Raw genomic sequence first — 24,234 nt, 5'->3', positions numbered from 1 at the left:
AGAAAAAACGCGCGCACACAGACACACACATTCATACCCAGGGAGCATACGACATTGCCCGAGACTAGAGAAAAACGAGGTCCCCGTTCAGGCCGGGCTTCCCGGGTGATGCTAGCAAAAGTGCAACCAGACAACGACAAGCGACAAGCGACACGGTTCTGAAGTCGGTCAGCGCGGAAACAATTTTCAGCTAGCGAGCGTGCGTACGTGTGTGTGTGTGTGTGTGTGTGTGTGTGTGTGTGTGTGTGTGTGTGTGTGTGTGAATTTTACTGTGCTTGTCGGGAAATATCGAGAAAGAAGTGATTTTTCCCATTGAAACGAAACCCAATTTCAGTACAGAATTAATTGGAAAATCTATTTAATTCTTCTTATCCTTTTCCCGCTGTGTTTTAGTGCGAACCTCTAAAGTGTGCCTGACAAAGTGTCTCTAGGTGCTGCACGACATTTTTACAGTTACGTGGATTTTTTCTCGACCTTTCCTTCTCACTCTCTCTGTCACATACACAGAAAGTGCCAGTGATCGTGTAATTTTGGTGCTGAGCAGACAACTCAGGGTGGGAGTTTCAAAAAGTCGAACAAACACATAACTAGTGGATTGAAACATATTATTTTCCGTACAATAAAGTGTGTGTGTTTTTTGTGTGTTTGAACCTGTGAAGGGATACAGCTACAGCCCGATCGTCCCTTTTGCGCAATGAGTCCAAAACCGCACGATTTTACCGTTACGTTGAGGCGTTCCTCGCCCCAGGTCGCGTGGGGCATCCGGCTGGCCGGTGGTACTGACCTGAACGCACCACTTATCATCACACGGGTAAGCATCGTCAAGAGGGTGGAAGCATAAAAGTAGCGAACAAAACCTACCCACCAACACTCGGCAGAAGGTTACGGTGACCGATTGTGTCAAAAATAAAGGAACAGTGCTCGCCACTCGACTGCGCAAAACGGAAAACGTCGCCCGTGGGGCCGAAGAAAGTGGCAAAACGAAGAGGGAAATTAAAGTGAAGAGGAAAAAAAAACAATGTTATTGAGAGCCACTCGGTGGAGTAGAACAACCGACGGCGGGTAGGCGGGAGCATGGAGGCGCACACGATGTCAAAACAACGCGCACAATCGCTCTCCGTCTCAGCGGGGCAGTGCACACCGGCACACCGATATCCATTTTCTTGGGATGGTTGCCAATAAAATTTTAGTACCATTTGCAGTCGTAGTCTTTTTTTTCCCTCACCCCATCGGGCGAGAAAAATCGGGATAAACTCAAGCCAACATGGCCTGCAGCAGCAGCAGCAGCAGCAGCAGTATCGACGGTTGCATCGTGTTGCATCACAGTTTTGCAGTGATTAATGGTGGTTTGTTTGCAAAATGGTTGCCATCCTGCCTGCAGCCGCGTTCTCTGGTTCAGTGTGTTTATTAAAACGCAATATGGAAAAAGGATAAATGCATCTTGCAGACGGCCGGGGCGCTATAATAATGTCGCTGCACTCGGCAATGCCGACGAATGTGGTTACGAAAGGTCAGCTCAAGGGGCAAGTACGTAGTCGTAGTCGTGGATAAACAGTCTGCTTTATTACATTCGCGAACGGTTTAACGATCCGTTCATGCCCTGTTAATGTATTGGAACAACGAAAAGATTGTTATTTACTTTTACAGCGATGTATTGTTTTCATTCGTTGACGTTGGTTTGAGCGAATCAAATCATTTGATACAATGTAAGCGAGAGACAATAAATATGTTTGATTTATTGTAGCACAGAAGTTTTAACGCTTTATTGTTGTACAGAAGTCGTGTGCAGTTTACTCACATTGAACTGAGTTGTGAGACGGTTGGACATTTTTATCTCTTCATGTGGATGATTCCACGAACAGCGCTCAATTTGCTTTAAGTGCTCAGCTTGTTGTTCTTTTGAATATGTATGTCAAGCTCAGGTTACTACAAAACAAGCATTATTCTTAATTCATAAAGGATCTTTTACACATAAGAGTTGTAAAAATATGATGCATCTTAGGACAAGCAATTCATATCTTGTTTGTTTCGTTGGAGGAATTCATTAACTCATCATGTTGGAGGAATTCATTAAAAAAGCATGATTTTACATTGCCATTTTCGCTTATTCTCGTCCACGCTGGAACTAAATAGAAAGGGAAAAATGTTGCTCTCTCGTTTATGTTGTCTAATATCATCCTTGTGGAGAAATCTACTCTCATTCTTGGAAGAAACGATTATTTAACTAAATAGAAGTGTTTAGTCCAGTGTTGAGTATCATGGATACCTTTAATGCCAACAAATACCTGATAAAATAACATAAATTCAGATTTGTTTTAACATAAAACAGTGAAAAGATATTTGATATATGGTTGAGCAAGTTTATTTATTCACAAACAAGTTGGATGGACTACAGATTGAGTGGCAAACATTGAACCGATTGTTCAATTAATAAAACAATAATAACAAACCATACTGGACTAAAACGAACTGGACTAACACTTAACTGGACAGTCACATAAGTCCTGCTCGACTCGAATTCCGAGTGTTTGAATTTACACTTCTGATAGAATGATTGATATTTTATTATTGTATGGATTATTGTATATTATTGTAGCAATATTTAACGAAGAAACTGCTTTAATCATTATATTTTGAGCTGAACTACGAAAGTGTTTTATTGTATGGTGTCCTATACCTGTTACAAAACATGAAGCGTCTCCATCGAACGCGTTTGAACGCGATACCATTGCGTTCGTATGTATCCCTCTCTCGCTCTCTCCCAAGCTCTCCCTCTGTGAGCAACGACCTTTTTCGCATCCCACACGGTTCGCTTCCGCCGACGCAACGGCGCGCGAGGAAATGGCCGTGACGCATAGCAGCTCAGTCGAGCGCATTCTTGGCAGCGTGTTTGGTAGCAAGATTGCTCTATCACTCGCAACGACCCACCGATGCCACGCATGGGCGTGTATCACTTCCGACCACTTACTTCCGAGCCGGGCAGTGGTCCGAGCTTACCAATGCATCTGCAGCCGATGCACATTCTGTGCCAACAAACACATTTAAAAACAACACTGACAACAAAGTTCGCTACCGTTCACTGAACCGACGATGCGCGCGGCATTTTGTTTCGCTTATTTATTCGCAACCCTGATCGAACGCTGGCCTCCCGACCATCAACGCTAGCTCGGTAAGCTGACAAATGATGCGTCAATGTGAAACAAATTATTTCCACTCGCTTCTTTCGGAAGCGTGTTCGGTTTTTTGTTTTCATCTTCTAACGAGCCAGATGATAAATGATTATTTATTAGCTCACTTTAAGGCTGCAAATGAGCAAACACATTTTTGCTATTTATTTTCATTTATAAAGCAGCTAAAGAAATCAACAAAATTAATGCATGTAAAAGAACTTTTTTTACAAAATTGTTCCTTCAGCAAGGATCAATTCTGTAGCTCACCTCTACGATTAACCTTCACAGTTGTGCAGTCGGTTGCAAAGAAGCGCAATGTCGCGTAATGCTTTGCGCATAATATCCACGAATTGACTGCGCACTGGGGTTTTGCGTACGGTTCTACGGTCCTTGGGTTTTTTGCTTAAGCGATGCTTCATAACAACATGCCAACGCCGTCACAATCTGTTTAAATTTTATCGCCTCACTAATAACTAGGTTAGCCAATTAAAATTGACATGTGCGGGACTGCTACACGGGCTGGTTTGCCTGGTGCGGTGCCTGTCAGTTGGGTTGTGTGAAGGTTGTTTGAGAAAATTTGAAGTGATAAAAAGTAATTCACTTTTAAGTAGGACATGATTCTTTCAAAAATATAAAATTAGGCATTTTATTGAAGATTACTTCTAAGATCATTCTATAGTTTTGAGATAGATGTACAGTTGAACTTCTGTTGAGAGCACTTCCGTTGAGATTGCGGAGGTGTAAGTAGAATGTCACCTTTTTCAGCCAAAATCTAGACGAATCGTGAATATATTTGAATAAATTTCATGCTTTCATATGCTAAATAATTTATTTAATACGATTGTGGGCAGAAAATTTTCATATTTCTTTAAAGCGCTTTGAAAGTTTTAGCAAAAAAAAAACTACAAACAAACCATTTTACATTTAGTAATTATTGGAGCGAATTGTACTGATTTGACTCATAAACTGTCAAATTTCCAAAGAAAACTGAGTAACAAATTCTATTAAAGTGTGCTCTTTTCATCACTTGAAATTGTAATATTGATATAAAATTATGTATCATTGTTAGAAACTAACAAAGAAACCGAATTTTTTAGGCTTAGGCGTGGTGCCAAAAAATTAGTTTTTATTTTATGCGTTTTGTGGCTTGTTGTCTCGGCGAGTTCGTTTTACTGAAAAGGGGCCGAAACTGCCGTTCGTTCCCTATTTAAACTATTTTTGTCCTATCCGCGATGCGCTTGGCTGACAGTTCGGCGGAACCCTACAACGGTTACAACAATCATATACATTGAGATCATAATACATTGAGCAGTACAGGGTTTTCCAAGTCAGTTTCGCATTTCAACAGCTGTCAAATGATTTATTTGCTTGCAAATGAAATTTCAGTTTTAACACATGGTTTTCAACACATAACAAAGAGCTGGTAAACGCAATCCAGCTTGAGACGTGTGGAAAATCATGCTGTAGATTGTAAAAATTATTTTGATGGAAATGAAATGTCAGATCGATGTGGAATTAAGTACATTAAGTATGCGGTGAATAACAATGTTTACTTTCAAAACTGACTTGGAAAAGCATGTATATTTGTTTGTAAATATCTTATTCTATATGATTTTTTATTACTGGAGTTGACAAAAGTTCTTCAGTACCTTAAAACTTGCTGCTCGTAATGTAACTTAACATGATTATTATTATTATTATTATCTAAAGTGGTAAAACGCATCGTTTGAGAGTTATCAAATTAAAATAAAAGTGATAATAGCGATAGTAAGGTAAATGAGGTAGCATCGCCTCAAAATGATTGATATTAAAGCTTGTTGTCACGAGTGTAACTAAAAAGTGATCATCGAAAAAAATCATCGATAAATGGTTTCTTTTTTGTGTACATGTACTTTAAAATCTGTCTGCTTCAAAGTGTAGTTTATTTGATTTGAAAGCATTTTTTTTCATAAAACTCTCTCGGCCCTCCGTATATTCTAACACCCAGATCGCAAGACTAAACCAAATATCGTTAAATGAAAATGCTTACGATCACCTTGTCGTAAAAAATGTCACCATAAACCCACAGCCATACTCGCCTAAACATACCCGCCCACACACACACACACACCCACTGGAATAGCGATTCAATTCCCTTATCTAATTTTCTCTCAGTGCTAATTTATGCATAAGGAAAACTTTATCCTTTCCCGCCAGAATCCTTTTTACGTTTTATTTCGATGAAGATAGTGAACTTGTTTGCCCTCCGAACCGTTTCCGAACTTAAGCACCGTAAACTCTTGCTAAGAAAACTTACCCCCCCCCCCCCCCTGCCCATCACTTATTTCCTCATCTGTACTCTGCTCATTTCTTCCAAAAGCCATAGCGTATCTCAAGCACGTTTGCTCAAGATGGCCGTGCATGCAGCATTTGCCATTTGTATTATAATTTATGTTCAAAGTATTTTCTCCATCCATTTTCCCGCCATTGAATGCTGGCTCGGCAAGTGTACTTTTAGTGTGTAGGAGAGTCAAAACCACACACACACACACAGACATCCGGACCGACTTTCTGTCGCTGCAGAAAAAAGATAAGAGTTTGGGAAAAGAAAATTACAAAAGCGTTCCTTTGCTCCGCAAAACAGGTTCCCTCGCCCCCCTCGTACAGTGGAATGCTTGCTCAAACCACTGCGCAAAAACGGAGGCGCAAAAGAAAAGGACGACTTCTTTTCTTTTGCTTTATCGGGTACCGGAGAAGAAAACTTTGTCGTCATCGTCGTCGTCGGTGTCGTTTGCCGGCTTTTCTTTTATGGTGATACAAAACCGAAACCCAGCGCCGTGCTACTGCACAGTCTGCGCCGCAAAGTGCGGGTCGTAGCCATTTTTAATTAATGCGAAAATCTAAATTAGATTTTCATTTATATTAAATTTCTAGATAATTTATTATTTTAATCTTGCGAAACGGGGGGCCTGAACGACCCGGCGAGGAAAAAAGGGTCTGTTTGTAGCGTGTAAAGAAAACGGTGCTCGGAGTGGATGTGTGTGTGTGTGAGACAGGGTGGTTTTCTTTAAGTAAGAACACCAAAGACGGCCCATTCAATCACAGATCCTCTTATCGCTTTTTCCTTTGCCGTTTTGCAGTGTCGTTTGAAGGGACAGGCCATACGGGTCATGCTTTCAATGTCGAAGTGAAGTTAGCAATACTGATGGCACAACCCTTCAATAAGCCACCCACCTTCAGCTTACACTGAAATCGGTTGAAGTTGTTTAAATATTTACCCATCAGAAAGGAAAGTACTCGCAATATGCGTAAAAGTTTAGCAATTTTTCGCAAATGACAGTCCCCATCCCAGTGCTTACTGAACTTCGACATCGTATTACCAACTTAAAACAGGCGGCCGGAAACACTCCTCTCTCTTTCTCTGTGCTGTGCCATTGTCATTAAAACCCCACCGGGCAGAGCAAGGTCGTTACAGCTAATTTTGTCCAATACAATCCATAAAACGGCAACCACTGTTACGCAAACGACCGACCGAAAACAAACTCTTGTAAGATGCTGAGATTTTTCCTTTTTCCCTCCGATACCACGTACCACGATACCACGGAGCCACACCCAATTTTTCCTCGTGTCCCCGGTGTAGCGTCCGTGTGCCTTGCGCCGCCTTGGCTTGGCTTTTATGCTCCGAAACTCGGCTGGTATGGGACGGGACACACATTCATTAGCATTACAGCGTGTGGAGTCATTCAGCGACGCTCGCAAACATATTTACAAAAGTGAACGGGTAGGTTCGCCCTGTCCCGAAACGTCCCGGGTTTGGTATGAAAAGGGGACGAAACAAACCAATCCCCGATGAATCCCAGGATGAAATGCCCGTATTTAGGTAGGGGGTTGGGTTTGAAGAACTCAACAACAACCAAACCATCTCGTATCGGGCTGGGTTGCGTTTTTGCCGACGCATAGGCAAAACTTTTATTCTTATACAGGACGGCGGCATCCTGTGGCGGAAAAGGAAAAATCTTTGTCGATGTCTTTCAGCTTTATCTCAATTTTGCACCCAAAGTCTCGGGCAAAAGATGTTATCTATTATTGGTTTACTACCAGGCCCGTGCCAGAGTTCATAAAAAGCTTGTTTTTATACCTAAGCTGACGAAGGTAAATCCCCATCGGATCGGAAAGCGGTGTATAGAAACCGGTGCTGATGGATGTGTAAGATGTTCCGAGTCGTTGCAAAGTAAAACGGTAATGAAAGACGATTTCTAGATGGATAGAATGTAAAGACTATTTGCATCACAAGCAAATGGAAGCATTATCAACACAAGGTTTAATTAAAAGTGACGGCACTCGGCTTCACAAAATGGGACAGGTGTAGCAGCAAATGATTAGACGTAATGTTTTCTTTGATAAGTTGGAATTTTATCCTTTTATCATCACAACAATAACACAAAAGGGCGCATACAATGAAGACAGAATCTATCTATACAGAGTATCTTTTGCTTTATTTTGGGATTTGAAACTATTAGACTATAAAGTTTACTCGATATGAAGAGTTTTATATATTACTATTATATTATTACAATTATATTATTACTATTATATTTCTTTTAATATTATTTGAGTCAAATTCAATCGTTTTTCTTCTTTTGCAAAGAAATATTGCATTACGTTATTATCAAAACTTTGATTTCAATCTTTTGAAATTACAACCCAAATAAATCATTTAATCAAATTAACTTTACATTCAACATAAAAAAAATATAAAATCCGTGTCTAATTTGTCAATACTAAACAGGTACATATTCTCTTCTATTCGAATCATCATATTAAAATATGAAATTCATTACCTAAAAATATGCTGTTTAATTTACTTATCTTCAGTTCCATATAGTCCTTAGTTAACAATATTGGCTTATTTAATAATCATTTCAATTATAAATCAAGACAAGTTGCTTTATAGATTTTGGATGTGCTATTTCTATTCATAGTCTTTCTATTTCTTGAATCTTCGTCATTTTTGAGGGTAATAGCGAGGATGATTGATAATCTTTGTCCTTATCAACGTTACTTTATCATGATTTTTTTTTCCTTTCTTAACAAAACACTCAGATAAAAATCGGGTTTCTTATTGTTTTCAAACATATTATTTGGAAACCTTTCACATCATAGTTGTGCTTCTGCTATATTTTACGGTTATTTTAACTCTATGTTTGCTGTCACATGAATGATATTTGAGACAAAATTTGATTAATTTGTCTCATACACTTACCATCAAAGATTCCTGAGCAAATATAGATACAAAACTTAAAAAACAATCACCAAACGAGTGGAACTAAAACTTTTTGGGCCAAATTAGTAATAAACTCAAAATTACGCCAAACACTCCGAACAACATTTAATTACCACCAAGGGTGAAATCTGGCAAACTAATTTCAAGCAATAGAATGTCCATTTATACCACCCAGAAAACAACCGGTACATTTTCTCACGATTATCTACCCAAAACTATGCTTTCATTCGTCGCAAACTAGCTTGACCACTCGTTGTTACGGGAAGGGCCCACAAAACGGGACGATTCGGGATCGGAAGTGTTTCATAAAATCCTGTTATCGTATCCAGTTTGTCCAGCCGTCCGCAACCACCCTGCCTCAATGGGTCATTCTCAAATTGAAATAATCTTATCGGGGCCTAACATTTGCCACTGAACGATCGAAGATTTCGGGAAGTGTTGGCAAATGGTAATGTCCGGTTTTCGTGGGAAAAAGGACAACATCTTCGAGCAAAGTCGTCCTCAGGAGACGTGTGTGTTCTTGGAGGGGACAACAAGGCTGAAATCTAACCCTCTTCTGTCTTTTCTTTCATACCCTTGCCCATCCGCGCACCACCAGGTACAGGACCACAGCCCTGCCCAGCCGGAGCTGCTCCGCGGTGATGTGATTACCAAAATCGACCAGTACGACGCGCGCGACCTTATGCACATCGATGCGCAGAACCTGTTCCGTAACGCCGGCAACCAGATCAAGGTGACGGTGCGCCGCGACGACAAGGTGGCCCTGCACCAGAGTGCCCATCCGATCAATGGCAATCCGGTCGCACCGCTGTCGCCGGCCAACTTTGCCCAGCCCTACCAGCCGTACGCTGAGCCGGGACAGCCGGCCAAGCCGCAGCTACATCAGAATTTTCCACCACCGGATCCCACACAGCTGTTGCCGAGGTAAGGAAGTCAATTCGATAAGGAAAGCTGACGAAGATCCGAATATTAACTTGTCCTCTCTTCTCGGTAGCACGGCAACCTCGCTGCCACATGGACCGCAGTCGTATGCGGCCGCCCTGGAGCGCCCGGTCGAAACGCTGCCGCACACCGTCTTTCCCGGCGTGGACGGCACTGGAGCATACCATCTGCCGAAGCAGCCCTACCCACCGCCGGCCCCGACCAGCCTGAACGATGCCAACGAAGCGATCACTAATCAGGTAAGAGTCACTGTCACTCTCATCGGGAGGTTTCGTTTTAAGTGCTTTCTCACTTTAAAAAAATGGACATAATACATAATACAAATACATGTTCCATACTTTCGCTTCGCTTGCTGATGGACTACACCAAACGTTACTGTGGCTGTGGTACAAAACCGAGTTCAACGGAAATTACTTCATATTGGTTTGGAGCTAGTAATAACATTTGCATTCAATAAGTAATAGCTGTGTATAAAACTAAGGATATTTCAATTTAAATGGCTACTTAGTACTTTTAGTATTTAGTACAATATATTCTACTAAAAGTCAACAATAACAAATCACTCTTGTAAATTAAATTATTTCAACACTTAACATACCAAATGCATTTGTTTAATAATTCAGTTTCTAACGAGACGTTTATAGTATACAACTGAATATGTTCTTAAAACGTTTGGACATAGTCTAAGTTGTACTAATATTAAATTCCTCGTATTAAGAAGCACTTTAGTCGAGTTGTGCTTATTATCCCTAAATACTGTTTGATCTCTAAGTTCTTCGTTAAACAGCATCACGTAATATTGATTAAATTGCTGTTATAAGAAATAATATAAAAATGGTAAGATGAACAGCTTCTAAGACAGCTTCTCCTTAACATTTGTAATCACTATTATTTCCTTATTGTATTAAACTTTATTTTGATTTGATAGATTTACTAGATGTGACTGATATTATAAATTTAATACTCATAATGTGAATATCAACATGCAAAATACTAGTACAAATATTCCAATAATCAATTATCCATTACTTTATGCTACCAAAGTGTATATTAATAAGGTATAAGCAAATATTTTAGTACTACGTACATATTTTAGTACATAAATAAAATTTTAAGAGCAAAATAAGATCCACCTTACACATCGTGGGCCACTATCGATCGATCGTACGGCGAAAACTTTCCTTGGCATGTAACAAAGCTATTCCAGAAACAAGACCATCGACAAATGCCTTACACACACACGCAAACAGAACAACGAACAAACTCATCCTTACTATTATGGCGTTGCTGAAATGGCGCTGGAGAGGTACATGGAGTGAGTTTCGCGAATCTTTTGGAAAATTTTAAATTACTTTTCCACGCTTCACGACTCCCTCCCACTCGAAGCTCCTGGTTTCCCTCGGAAAAGACAAAACTTTGCCACTCGCAACGCCGTTTCGCATGGACGGCGTTGCCTGAAGTTTAAGTGCGCCCATCTTAATATAAACCCACGCCCCCCCCCCCCCCCCCCCCCCCAACCCTTCGTGGCATCGTCATTTGCGCCCGGTTGTTTAGGGCTTTCGCGCCCGTTTCGCGCCCAGAAGAAGTGGTCTTACCCCTCCATCTCACTCTTTCTTTCCCGTGTACTCTTCCCGAAACCTGCCAAAACCGTACCGAACGGCTTCACTGCACAAGACAGGCAAGCGTCACCTAGCAACGTCTTCCCGGAGCTTGCTGCGGTAGCGAAACAGGTTGTTTCAGGCCCAGAGATTCCAGCTTTCCACTGCCTTTGGCTGCCTGGAGAGGATGCTTTCATGAATAAATTAAATTTTCTCCCGCCCGTGGCACGTACCACTACTACCATTGCTTCAGCGCGTCGAACAGGGGCAGGAACTACTGCTTGACGTATTTCGCTCCCCGCGTATGTACGTGTAGGGAAGAACGGTACTCGGCGCCTGTACATCTATACAACACTTGCAGCTCGCATCTTGCCGGGGTTGATAAAAGTGACAATCTGAAGATGAGTGCTCGGCAACGAACCCTCCCCGGCGCGGGATGCGAAGGGATGGGATGGGTTTACACCCCTTTCTGTCACGCATCATCTCAAGCAGAGCGACATCGCGAGATAGAACCCTAACCCATCTTTGCAGCTTCTTTTCCGAGCGGTTTTAAAAGGGTTGATCAGGGGTAAAATTGGAGAAAAGGGGCAAGGAAATGTGTGTGCCAACACACACACATATGCTTATGGCTCGTGCCACAACCTCGTGGAGTGTGCGCGCGTGCGTGTATGTAGCAACGGATTGTGTCAACCTGTGACACATTTACAGTCCCCTCGCGTTCTTTCGCGTCATCTTGTCGGCAAACAGACAATGCTGAGGAAGAAGAACCCTTCACAGCATCCCTTTTGCCCCTTTCATCCGCCAGGCTGATGTTTTCCTTCGCTAATAAGCGCAGGGAGTTGATGGAAAATGGCGCTCACGTAGATGCACGTGAGTTTTTAAGACGCTGTGGTTGCGGGCAAAGAAAACTCCACCCAGTAGCGAACTACTTCTTATCGCACCAGCACTTCATTTAACAATGCAACTTCTTTAACAAGCTAGCATTATGCAGCGTCTGCCAATGGAGTTAGCTAGTTTGGAGAGGAATTTTTCGTACTCGTTCAACTATTCGTATCGCGTGTAGCTGCAGGGAGGGTCCGGATATCCCCAAGATCGCCTCATGCTAATAAATTTTGCTTCCCATTCCAAACCCGCTGTGCAAACTTTCCGCGCTCGAGTATGCTCTTAAGCTCCGGCTCGCTGTATTTCATTAACCGGTGGATCACAGCCCGTTCTGGGAGCAGCGAGTCATATGCCGAACCGTCGGCAGCAAAACTAATTATTTTCACATACATTATTGCTATCGGAGTGAGCGTCAAATAAACGCCAAGTGCTGCTTAGCGATTTTCCGCCGGCACTAATCCTTATAGCAAAGCAAAGCACTTTACCGCACTACGCACAAAATACCCCACGGAAAGAGTTGCGGGATGATGCGGGCCTTGATTTACGGGAAGGACGAAGCGGACTTTCTGGAGCATTTCGTACCAAATTTACTTGCGGCAATGTTGGAAAAGTTAAAATTTATTAAATTTATCTCGTGTATTTTCGGCAAACGAGACGGATGCCAGCGGGCAAACGCTAACTATGCATTAAGGGCACAGTAGATGGTTTCCGCGACAACAGTGTTACTGTGGGGCAGAATGTTACTCGTCGGTAATAAGAAGGAAAATTGGATTTATGTATAAATTTATGGTATGCCTTCTATTGAATGGTTTTAACAATTGTTTTAAACCTCTAAAGTCTCTAAACTATTCCAAACAAGCATGTTGTATTGCGTTGTTTTGATCCAAAGCATGTAATACAAGCACAAAATTTTATTGGTCTGTTTGTTGTTTAAAATATCTAGCATCTTTGAACGATGTTCAATGTTCAATCAGACCTACTTGGAGTGTAACGGGATATCATGCCCGCATGCCAGTGCAAAGTTCGTTCATACTTATTGTACCCGACGGGCTAATAAATTCCCTCCTCTTCTACGTATGCTGGATTACAATAGCTCTTCTTATATACATTATACCACCGTACAGCTTACATCCTATTTCAGGCCTTAAGCTCTCTGATTTACTTTTTGATCTTAGACGCATTATAAATTGAGGCTTAGCACAGTATTAACAGCGTTAGTATACGTTACTTAGCACTGATTTATAAGAGGCACATAAATGCAAACTATTAATACAGTCTATTAGGAAAGAAGTTCAGCAATTCGTAAAGGATATAGCCTTTCCAATATCTATTATTATAATATTTTGACCTTTCTACTTGATTGGAGTAGAGTTTTAGCTACATATTTTACCATGTTAGTAATTGAGGGCCGGTCTCGTAGTACAGTCGTCAACTCGCACGACTTAACAACATGCCCGTCATGGGTTCAATCCCCAAACAGACCGTGCCGCCATACGTAGGATTGACTATCCTGCTATGGGGGGAATCAATTAGTCACTGAAAGCAAAGCCCACAAGTGGGTATAGGCAGGCCTTGACCGACATCGGTTGTTGAGCCAAAGAAGAAGAAGAAGAAGTAATTGATATTAGTAAAAGACAGTAAAAATTTTTTGAACAAAACATACTTTAACTACTGCTTTGTCTTGGTAACAAAACGATAAAATACAATTAAAAATGATCCCTATGATCTTCAGACAAACAAGTACAAATTTGTGAATCGATTTTCTATACATCTCTGTACCATTCATAAACCGGCTACCCTTTATTATAAATAAGCAGTTCCAAAATAAATGTTTAATGAATTTCTTTACATAACCATTTGTCGATTCGGTGTGTATGTATTTTTCCACCAATGCATAAGATCCTATTCGCGCTATTCCGCTTACAAGCTGTGGAAAAATTGTTCATGCCCGCACTCGTCCCGTAGTCAAGAGGAGATTATGGATTGCATACTTCCAGGCGTTTAACGGATTTGCAGGGGTGCTCGTATCGCTCGTATTCATGCAAACGCGTATTTTTACTTTGCGCTACACTTGTAATGCAACGTAGACTAACGCGTGCTCATTGAAGATCTCGCAGTACACCATAAACGAAAATAAATACGCGTATTTTTATGATTCTGCGAAAAACCCGAAAACAATGTTACGCAAAGCCATCCAAAATGATACGTCATTACCAAAACCACGTCGTTGATAAGAATCAAAAGCATACTAGCATGCTACAAAACTCGTCAACAAATGTGTTGTTTGTGACGCGTAAAGACACGAAAACAAACATCAATAGCAACAAAGAAAACCCACAAACAAAAACAAAACTTAATCAAATGTATATGCTCACGCGAAGGGTCATCACCATCTATTTGTGTATGACCTTGAGCCAGCGATCCGTCACACCCAAGGCCTGCCCGCAAACCATACACGAGTTCGATGTGAAACTGATAGTGAAACTATCGTGCGGGCATCCTCGGGCCACAAACAAACCGTGCCCATGCTTACCGAGACCCAAAGGAAAACCTTGGCAGCTTTTCCTATCGAACCCCAACAGTGGCACAAGTCCAAGGCACATGCAGAGAGAGAGAGAGAGAGAGAGAGAGCGATAAGGGGGGAAGTATTCGGTCCGAAGGTATGGTCTGCTTCAAGGGCAGCACGTTCAACATGTGGTACAGCCGGATACTTTTCTCCCTCCGCTATCCGGTTTGATAGCCGTCTCCCGTGGCGCTACGGACGCTCGGGAAAACAAGTTCCGAACAAGTGTGAGTAAAGGAAAACATTGACTCCCTCGCTTCGCCAGCATCATGCTGGTCAGCTCCTGTTCATCACGCTGCCCAGTATCAAGTTCAACTTTCAACACTAACCTTACCCTTTGCCGACACCGAGCGACCAGTGTTTGCCGTTGTCGGGGTCGGAAGGGATGACTGACTGCGACTGCGAGCAAGAGACCACACCGCTCCAATCACCTGTGGAGCAGCAGCAGCAGCAGGGAGAGTGTACCCAAACGCTAGACGTATCATCACCAACACTGTCTGTCCCCACCGCTCCTAGTCGCGACACATTCGGCACAATCAACCCATCTCTCCTTTCGTTCCTTTCCTCTCGACCGGCTTGGCAAGTGGTCGTCGACGTGCTAAAGGATGATAATTTTAGCCAGTTTCGATGTATGACTTTTCCCGTTGCCCCCTTGCACTGCCCACAAAAATCGCACCGTACCATTGAGTTCCCTCCTGTCACGGTCGCTAAAAATATCTTCTCGACCATTCGGAATAAATGAGGTCACGCGAAATGTCCTCGTCCTCGGACACAAACGGCTGGCCGTAAGGTGAACGCGTGCTGCCCGTATGAAAATTGTTTTCTGTTTTTCTATTTGTAACGCGGGGCGCGTAACGCTACACACCAACAGGAGTGGTAATTAAATTGAGTTTTCTTTGTTTTGGGATTATTATTTCCCACCCAAGAACGTTGAATGTAATAATTGGGCGGAGGGTAAAAATGGCGACAACTTGTCAGAGTTTCAACCACACTGGATTGGAAAAAATGTTCCAGAAAATGAAACACAAATTTTACTCTTTCTCCTTGGCACCGATCCAGATACGGTTGGACGGAGTGGTGAATAAGTAAAGAGGTTTTTTTGTCGTGCTCTAGCCAGCTGTTTTGGGGGCGGTCTCGTTGCTTTCATCTCGTGTGTGATTAATAAATGTAGTAATTTAAAGGTTTTATAACTGGCCAAATGGAAGCTGCGGTGAGACGAATAATGCAATAATGGGTTTGATTAATATTGTTTACATGAAATTGTGCCCTCAAAAGTCCGCAATGTAATTTATGGAAGACGTATGAAAGAAAAAAATCCTCAACCTCAAGAAACCTCAAGAAAAAATCATCTTTGGAAAGTATCTATAGAGTGTATAAATCTCAAATTTAACAATTACTGGATACAATCAAAAGATGAATCCACTGAAAGCTTACCAAACAGTAAAGAATGTCATATAATTACTGATTATTCATTTATTATTTGATCTAGCCATGACTGCTGGCACAAAAATTCTCGCGAATATTAAATTATTTATAACCCCCTTGACTCCGTGGAACGACCGAACTAATCCCCTTCAGTTTTTGGAAAGCCTCCAAACACATTTGATGGCAAATGAGTTTGTTTGTGGTGGAAAACCTTGGGCCGAAAACAAACTCTCAAACTCAAGTCGCCTGGATCAAAACACCATTTCTGTGGAATAATTACTTTTACTTTCAAAACATCACATTCCATTCGAAGAATGGAACTTATTAACCATTTCTAAAAATTGTATTGAAAGATTTTTCTATTAAATAAAATCATTTGAAAAACGTCTAAACTCTGAAGCACGTAAACCCTTCCCCAGCATAACAGATCGCCAATACACCGGGACAACTCGATCATCAAGTCATTATGCAACCTGCGTTCTTCCTACACTCTCCAACACGATTACAATGTAAAGGGAAACCTGTACCTACTGTACCTTATTGCTTTCCGCTTCACCCGGCCGATAGTCAAAATAAACAACACTCCATACAGCAAGCCCCCCAAAACATTGCAGGTTATGTACCGTTCCATATGAACTCAGCCAACCACACACCGGGGCACGAGCGATCGAGATCAATCGATTAGACAAACGCCTAACCGCCGTGGAATGATGCTCCGAACCCATCGTCCCCAGAGCACAATACGTAAACAAACCTACCGGACCGGACCCGTACCTTGTGCTGGGGCGAGCCAGTGAGTTGGCGCGCATTTTCCGCGCCTGCGAACACATTAGATGCGTGATGTTTTTCTTTCTGCGTTTCGGATTTTGCGCCTCGCGAGTACGCTTTTCCCTGCCGCTCCCTCGAACCACGGTCCCCCAGCTACTCTGCTTTCGCTCCTATCCCCTCCAAACGGCTTTTCATGCGGGCCGGAGATCGCCGATCATTCACCGGACGTCACAGCCTAAGACACGTCCCACACACCCACACGGCTGCGCGTCCTGCGATCCTTGAGCCGAAGGGAAAATCCTAGCAGTGGGAAAGAAAACGCAAACGCAATTGTACTCTCTTTCTCTCCTTTTCACTCTGTTATACTCTCTCTCCTGCCCTGCACGATCGATCAGAGTAGGCCAGAAGGTCGAACGTTTTCCATTTGGAATCGACTCGAACTCAAAGACGGTCAGTTGCGCTCGGGAATCGTACAACGACGGATCAGATCTTGCCCTGCCTTGCTTGCCTTAGCGAACCTTTCATAGCCTAGTGCCTGTTCCAGCTCTACTTTCTGAGCTTAGTTAAGTGTTAAGTGTTTTGAAGCGAGTAGAACAGTTTTGCTTTAGTGTGCTTGCTTGCGTGCAGTAAAAAATGGCCGCCGCCTATCAGTATCGTGGTTCGCCCGCGTTCATTCATTTCGCGCATCGAAATGAAAACTACGACGAGGCACAAATCGACTACCAAGTAAGCGGATCGTGTTTAAGTGTACTTGTGGGCTTGTGGGATTATTCGGTGATTTAATATACTCCAGAAAGGGACCAGTGCTGAGTGACATCTCATTCCAACAAGCGAGAGTGTGATTATTGGAGAAACAAACAACCATTAAATGTGACGCGATCGTACGACCTCATTAGCTGAGCTGTGAAAAAAATCTTCCCAATGAACGCGTAGATAAGACCACCGAACTTTAGTGCGATTAGTAGCTTGCTGATTGATTTGGCTGAAGCCCTCAAGGTTAATGCTGACGCACGTCCTTCTGAGACATCCAGCCGTTCAAGAGCGATCGAAAGCTGTGTGTGATCGTAAATTTAGTACTTGTCGGCATGGTTCATTCGAGCGCTACCTACAACACACTGTGGATAGCATAAGATGTAGATAAAATAAGAATCCAATACATCAGTTTCGTTCAGTTTCGATCGTTCACGGCCACCGAGCCACTTGTGTAATCTGGTGCCAATTTATCATACCTTCTAGAAAGTTTCTGCCATCGTGAAATTTCTTTCCAAATTATTGCTCTATGTCTGTGTTTGTCTCCTCTGTCCACCTCCAACAACGAAGTTTTGCATTACGAGCAAGCTGACGATAAATCACTGTGGCTGTGAGTGACATAAGAAGGCAAAAAAAAAACCCCTGCCCGAACCAATGCTTCAACGATTTCTACATTTTGTGCGGATGTTTGCATACTGTATACACCATCCTGCCTCCATCTTACTTTGCCTCACGTTCCCTTTTCCCCCCGGAACGCGGGAGCGTTTCAGTGGTTTCATGTTCTAAAAATATAAGAAAACCCTACCGTTTGCCCTCCAGCATCGAATGCCGCGCATTGTCGATGACCGGTTTGGCCATTTGGCAGACCGTTTCGGTGTGGAAATTGCTAGATTTTTCCCTCCTCTTTATCGCTCGTTACACGGCGATGGTTTGCCTTTCATCGCTCACTAGGCCCCACCGGCTAGGCTGATGAGTGCTGGAGTGAAAGGAGAAAACACGACCGTTGGCCATTTGGAGGGCAAAGCGGACTTACGTAGCGAGGGATGAACTTGTTGAAGTATTATATAATCTTCGCTCAAATGTGCATGCATGGCAAGTAGATACAAAAGTTTGTGATTTTAGGCACTTCCCAGGAAAGAATATGACATAAAAATGACAAGAAATGTAACGTAGTCCAACACAAAAACTCTTCAAAACTCTTCAATATTTATGTGTTTCGATACAGACATTTCTAACAACAAACGCAGTGAAGATAATGGATCTACTGAATACTTTCAGTTTTTTCTGATCTTCTGACTTCAGCTGTCATATATTTATACATTTTCGTCACTTGCAATGATACGTCATGTAAACAATGAGCAAACATATCATAAATTATAACGCTGACTTATGTTGAGACCCTGTGCGTGTTCGTCCCCCGCGCCTAACGGGTGACATTGACATAGATTTTTCGAGAAATCTAAAGTCCTGCTCGAGGTCGAGAAGCGTCCCGTCCTGTTGCTAGCGTGGCATGGCATGGACACGCGACATAAAGTACAGAAACACATCGCTAAAAATACATTTCATTCACTTACTTTAAGGGCAAAACCTTCAAACCGCTTAGCACGAAAAAGCCACCCAGTGGGTGTGGGTTTTGTTGGCTTTTGCCACGAGTTTACCACGCTTGTTTGTGTGTGTGCGAGTTTTGTACCCTTTTAATGGTAATTTGTCTACACACCGCAACTACTGGGGCTGTTTATTTGTTGGCACCAGCATGAAGGTCCGAGTTTTTTTTTACAGTACCGCTTTTCTTTTCCACGCTACTTGTTTACTAATGCACAACTTTCCCTTTTGCTCCACCGCTGCTGGTCCCGATGGTTACGAGAATTGCGGGAGAATTTGTTTGGCTTACCAAATTCTTGTACAGGAACGTACCAACACGGCAACAATCGGACCTCTACACGAGCGTGACTCGTGGCAACGGGCCATGTGGAAACCATTACACAGCAAATTGACCGTTACCGACCGAGAACGGGAAGAAAAAAAATGGATTATTTCTTCTTGGCGGTTTAAAGGTGTTTCTCTATGAAAATGTTATTCAACCGTTAAGGTGTTCAGCTGTGCACGCTTCAGTGGTACAGTGAATTTGGCAGTGGAGATCATTTTCGACCAGGCGTCTCCATGGCAACCAAGGAATGATCAAAGAATAATTATTTCTAAGAGCAAAGCTCCTGAATTGTGTATCTTATTTCGATTGAAATTAAATGGTGTTTTTTCGGGGTAGCAATGTAATTTCAAAGAATGCTAACGATCATAAATAAAGCATGGAAAAAGTGTGCTACATATTTTGTGAAGCATCTAATTTAAAAGTAAAATTACACACATTCCCAAAACATTCTTCCATTCCTCGAATGAATAACTGTTTTTGTTTTTTGTTGTGTTTGCTAAACTTTGTGTGTATTTTTTCTCTCTCTCTCTTTCCCTCTCTTCTCTTTCCATTTTCCCCTATTCAATTCCAGCCGTACCGTACCACGCCACTCGTCCTGCCCGGTGCGAAAGTACCGAAGAAGGATACGCTCCCGACAGAGTCGTACCTCAGACACCACCCGAACCCGGCCATGCGCGCCCCACCAGCACACGACTACACAGACTCACTGATGAAACAGAAGGTACAGCAGTACTGGCGTTAGTCGGGGGAGACCAGCGGCGACCCTCGGGACCTCGGCTTCCCGATGTACCACCATTGTTATACAATTACTCACCATTACCCTTGCATATACAAAACTATTCTCCCAGTCCACTTTGGGAATGGCATAATCAAAACAACAACAACCAAAAACACGCACAATATGTTACCTATAAATGGCTTTATCCCTTCAAAAATTCCCCCCCTTTACCCACACGCACACAAAAACAAACATAGATAGTTGTCGGATTGTCCTTGCTGTTTTGTTTTTGTTTTTCTAGGAACTCCCGAAATAAAGTAGCGTTCAGCGAGTGTTTTATGAATGTTTTGTCACCACAAAAAAACAATCCCTTGCTCTCCCTGTACACACCATCACGTTTGCAAGATCGCGAACAAACTCTGCGTGTCTTACTCTTTATGATATTTCGTTTCTTCTCTCTTTCCGTCATGTCGTTCATTTCGTATTCTTTGTCATCCTTATTCGTCGTTTGCCATAACGCAAATCCCCCGCACCTCCATTACCACCCGGTCGTCTTGTTCGTCTTTCGACCAACCGATTGCGCCCCTGTTCAATGCAACAAATAAAACCTTATTCTTTGATTCTTGTTAAATGCGTACCACGGTGTACTCGATCAACAAATAAAATACCCCTGCGTACAAAAACAACCGATTATCATCATCATCATCATCACCATCATCACCATGATCATGCCATCGAACGAACATGTGCATACATATGCAGCTCGCTGAAACTGTGATTCATCGAGTGATTGGCGAAGAGCCACCGAGCGGTCCGAAGGTGCTTGTCTACTTTTGTTCTCTACTTTCCCTTTTTTCTCGCTTCCATGATCCTGTTGCGCGTGTGTGTGTGTGTTTGAGTGCGTTTGTGAGTGCTGTATTGGATCTCTTTTACTTCTAAATTTTGCTTATACTTTTGCAAAAGCTTTTTTGAAACAGAGCTTCCACCATTGATGTTTCAACTTCTATTACTACATATCTTTCGGTACAAGATTCATATATGAATTCTTCTCAACCTGTGTTTTCTTTATCTCTCAATTTGTTTTGATTTTACCAAATTTTAAGTGTGTGTTTGTTTGTTTTCTTTTTTTCCATACTTTCTGTTTTTATGTTTTCATTCTTCTGTTGATTTATGTTTACTTTATTTACCATCTCCATCACCAACGCAAATGACGCGTTTGTTTGTGTTTTCATTTGTTTTTGTTTTCTGTTTTCTTTTCGTTTTTTTATGTTCTCTGTTTTATTTGTTTACTTTGTTTTTCTTTCATACGCTTACAAGTTCTTGTCTTTCTTTTCACTGTTTTACCTCTTCTGTTTACACTCTTTCTCTCTCGTACGATTTGTAATGAAATATTTTTATCGATTAAACAAACCATCTTCGCAGGTCGTTCACAAGCAGTTCAACTCGCCGATCGGACTATACTCGGACAACAACATTGAAAACACGATCAGACAGAGTGCTCCACAGCAGACGCAAACCGTCCCGTAAGTAGAGAACGCGTATATCCTGATACGAGGCCGAGTATATCCCAATGAAATCTTTCTGGGTACCCTAATGGTTGTGTGGAAAGTTGATTATATCCCCTAGTACGTGTATAAACCAAAACAAAGGATGTGTATGTTAAAATAAAAATCAATATTTAAACCGGACCGGTAATGTTCATAATCAAGCAGAACAAGATACAATGCGCCTCCATCCAGCTCTTTATTTGCCAATACGGTTGCTATTTTCAAGCACTATTTTCAATCGTCTTCAAAAAGGTTCCAAACATTTCCTTTCATCTTTTCAATTGCGCATCAGTTACGTGTTACCCAAACCCCGTAGAGTATTTCAACAACTCGTCCTATTACTGATCAACTTTCCAGACAGCGTGTTCCATTCCCATCAATCCCAAAACACCCCAACAATCTGTCGAAACTGTCTCCACGTACCGAAGCAAATGTCCCTAGCAAAGTAAATGAACTTTTAAATTTTTCTACGCAAACACACCACCCGCCCGCGTGCATTTCTAGATCGAACGGATACACCAACAATCGCCAACATCGGCCAACGAAAATTGAAGGGTAAATTTCACATTCGGTTTACGGTTGTAGTATAGAGCTGTGGTTTGGATCGTGGCACTGCTATGGAGTTTGTTTCGTTTGTTGTTTTTTTGCGTTTAGTTTCTTTTTATTTGCCTTTTTAATGTACGCTTCTTTGCCAACGGTGCAAATGCTGCTGCCAGAGCTTTTGTTACGCTTATGTAAACGTGGTTCGCAAATCTTACACACAAAGCTCCTTTTAATTTAAATCTGGCTTGAAATACACATCATCCACGCCGCTCATTTCACATCTCCCGTCACAACCCAGTTCGTTTAGTTTGACTTTCAACGCTCACCATTGTGCAAAAACGTTCCAAAACGTTGCCTCTATACGCAACATCAAATGTAGCTCACGCAAACGAAGATGCAATCTAAATTTGGTCGCTTTCAATGTCGCTAGATGGTGTCCGCTGTGAAAATATGGCAACTTAATTCCTGTGAAACTATTACGTTTGAAAGTCTATATCGAAAAAAAATCTCCAATTTATAGTATATGAAAAATATGACATAAAGGGAAATATTCCAAAGCAAAACTGAATGATTCTGTCTATTCTGCTTATTCTCTTAAAATGATCGGATTATGATTATTTCTTGAACATTGGATACCCTCACTGTCCCTTCTCCTTGCGGATCTCTTCCCCGACACCCCATTCCCTCCACCACCACCATACCAACCCATATCATCTGAGCTGACCTTCTCGATTTGCAGCATCTTCATCGATCTGTCCTTCCTGAAGCAGAAGCAAAAGATACTGGACGAGCAGCGCCGGCTGGAGCAGGAACGGCAGCAACAGAAACAGTACCCCTTCCAATCGTACTCCTCCTGCTCGTCCGGCCGTACATCGCGTCAGCAAACGGTCAGTCCACCACCACCGGTGCCCCCGTTACCGGACTCGTACCATATGGTCGTCGACCCAGCATCAGCGGTCGGTCATCGCTATCACCAGCCCGACCTGCAGCAGCCATAAGCGTCGTCGTCGTTGTTTCTCTTCTGTCGCGATCTAGTTTTTTGTTTCCCACCCCGTTTGCCTCCAGACACCCTTTACCCTACCACTGTCCTCTCTCATCATATGCTTCTTCATTATCTAATTGAACCCCAAAATATACTCCCGCCGCTAACGCGAACGCCCAGCCCGTGTGCATGCATGCTAGCTTGTTGGAGTTGTTTTTTGCGAATCGTCTAAATTAAGAACCCCACTCGAGCGTCCACTTCGAAACCGTTGTGGCCAGTTCGGTCTGCTTTTTTTCGTCCTAAAATTATCACACACTTAGTTAGGGCGAAATGATCGCCCCGTGTTTGTCTATGGGTTTGTGCGAATGGGGAAAGGCGTTTGCATTCCTATCCACTCGGCAATCGGATCGAACGACAAATGCTCTCAAGCGGAGTGTTGATGCTTGTGTATTGTGATGTTTTTATGTGTGATATAAGCAAATGGAAGATGAAGAGCAAGTAAAAAACGTTACAGAACGACCAAATTGTGCAGTAGAAAGGCTCAAGTCAAGCGAAAATGAAAGGACCAAACTATTAATTCTATTTTTTTTGTTTCTAACTAAGTTTTAAATTTACTCGAGAGTTGTTTTAGTCTTTGATTATTATGTAAAGGAACCAAACCAAAGAACCAATTTTACACATCGATTAGGTAAATCTAAATTAGAACATTTAATGCTACGATCGTTCTGTTTCGTTTCGTTTTCATATACACGCTGAGTATATCTGTTTGTTGTTATTTGCAAAATAAATGTTATTGTTGTTGTTGTTACTGAATGTGTTTTGTTGTAAAAATATGTGCTTAAGTTTAGTTTGTAGTGTCCTTAATCTTTTGTCCCTTTATCTAACAAAGTATCATTCTGTTCTCTTCTTTCCAATTTTTACTCGAATCCCGAAAACGATCTTTTGCCACTCATCGTACACAATCGTGTGTGGGTCAAACAACACTGTGTATAACTATTAAAAATGTTAAAAATTTACATCAATTATGACACCCACCGAAATGTCCCCAAAACATACTCCGCACGTACCAAATTGTGTCCAAAAATTGTAAAAACAAATACAAACACTCGTCCTTTTTAAATGCACTCACGATGGATATTGCTGTGTGGTCGGCGCT

General features: G+C 42.1%; 1 protein-coding gene across 7 annotated transcripts in view; it reads left to right on the top strand.

Annotated features, from left to right (window-relative positions):
• The window catches only part of LOC120947982 (PDZ and LIM domain protein 3), a 33,294-nt gene that overhangs the window by 7,011 nt on the left and 2,049 nt on the right, over positions 1-24,234 (top strand). Inside the window, exons 1-8 of one of the 7 annotated variants that reach the window (XM_040363911.2) lie at positions 59-199; positions 394-811; positions 9,032-9,357; positions 9,428-9,614; positions 19,860-20,009; positions 20,769-20,825; positions 21,429-21,529; positions 22,836-23,885. In XM_040363911.2, coding sequence (XP_040219845.2) covers positions 695-811; positions 9,032-9,357; positions 9,428-9,614; positions 19,860-20,009; positions 20,769-20,825; positions 21,429-21,529; positions 22,836-23,094 — 1,197 coding nt within the window. In that variant the 5' untranslated portion in view covers positions 59-199; positions 394-694 and the 3' untranslated portion in view covers positions 23,095-23,885. Of the gene's footprint in view, positions 1-45; positions 204-393; positions 812-9,031; positions 9,358-9,427; positions 9,615-19,859; positions 20,010-20,768; positions 20,826-21,428; positions 21,530-22,057; positions 22,109-22,835; positions 23,886-24,234 lie in introns of those variants that run through there. The other 6 variants (XM_040363907.2, XM_040363908.2, XM_040363912.2 and 3 more) reach the window with 6 other exon arrangements.

The sequence above is a fragment of the Anopheles coluzzii genome, chromosome 2 (assembly GCF_943734685.1).
Source record: "Anopheles coluzzii chromosome 2, AcolN3, whole genome shotgun sequence".
NCBI lineage: Eukaryota > Metazoa > Arthropoda > Insecta > Diptera > Culicidae > Anopheles > Anopheles coluzzii.
The sequence above is the reverse complement of the archived record's forward strand: the minus strand, read 5'-3'. Positions and strand labels throughout refer to the sequence as shown.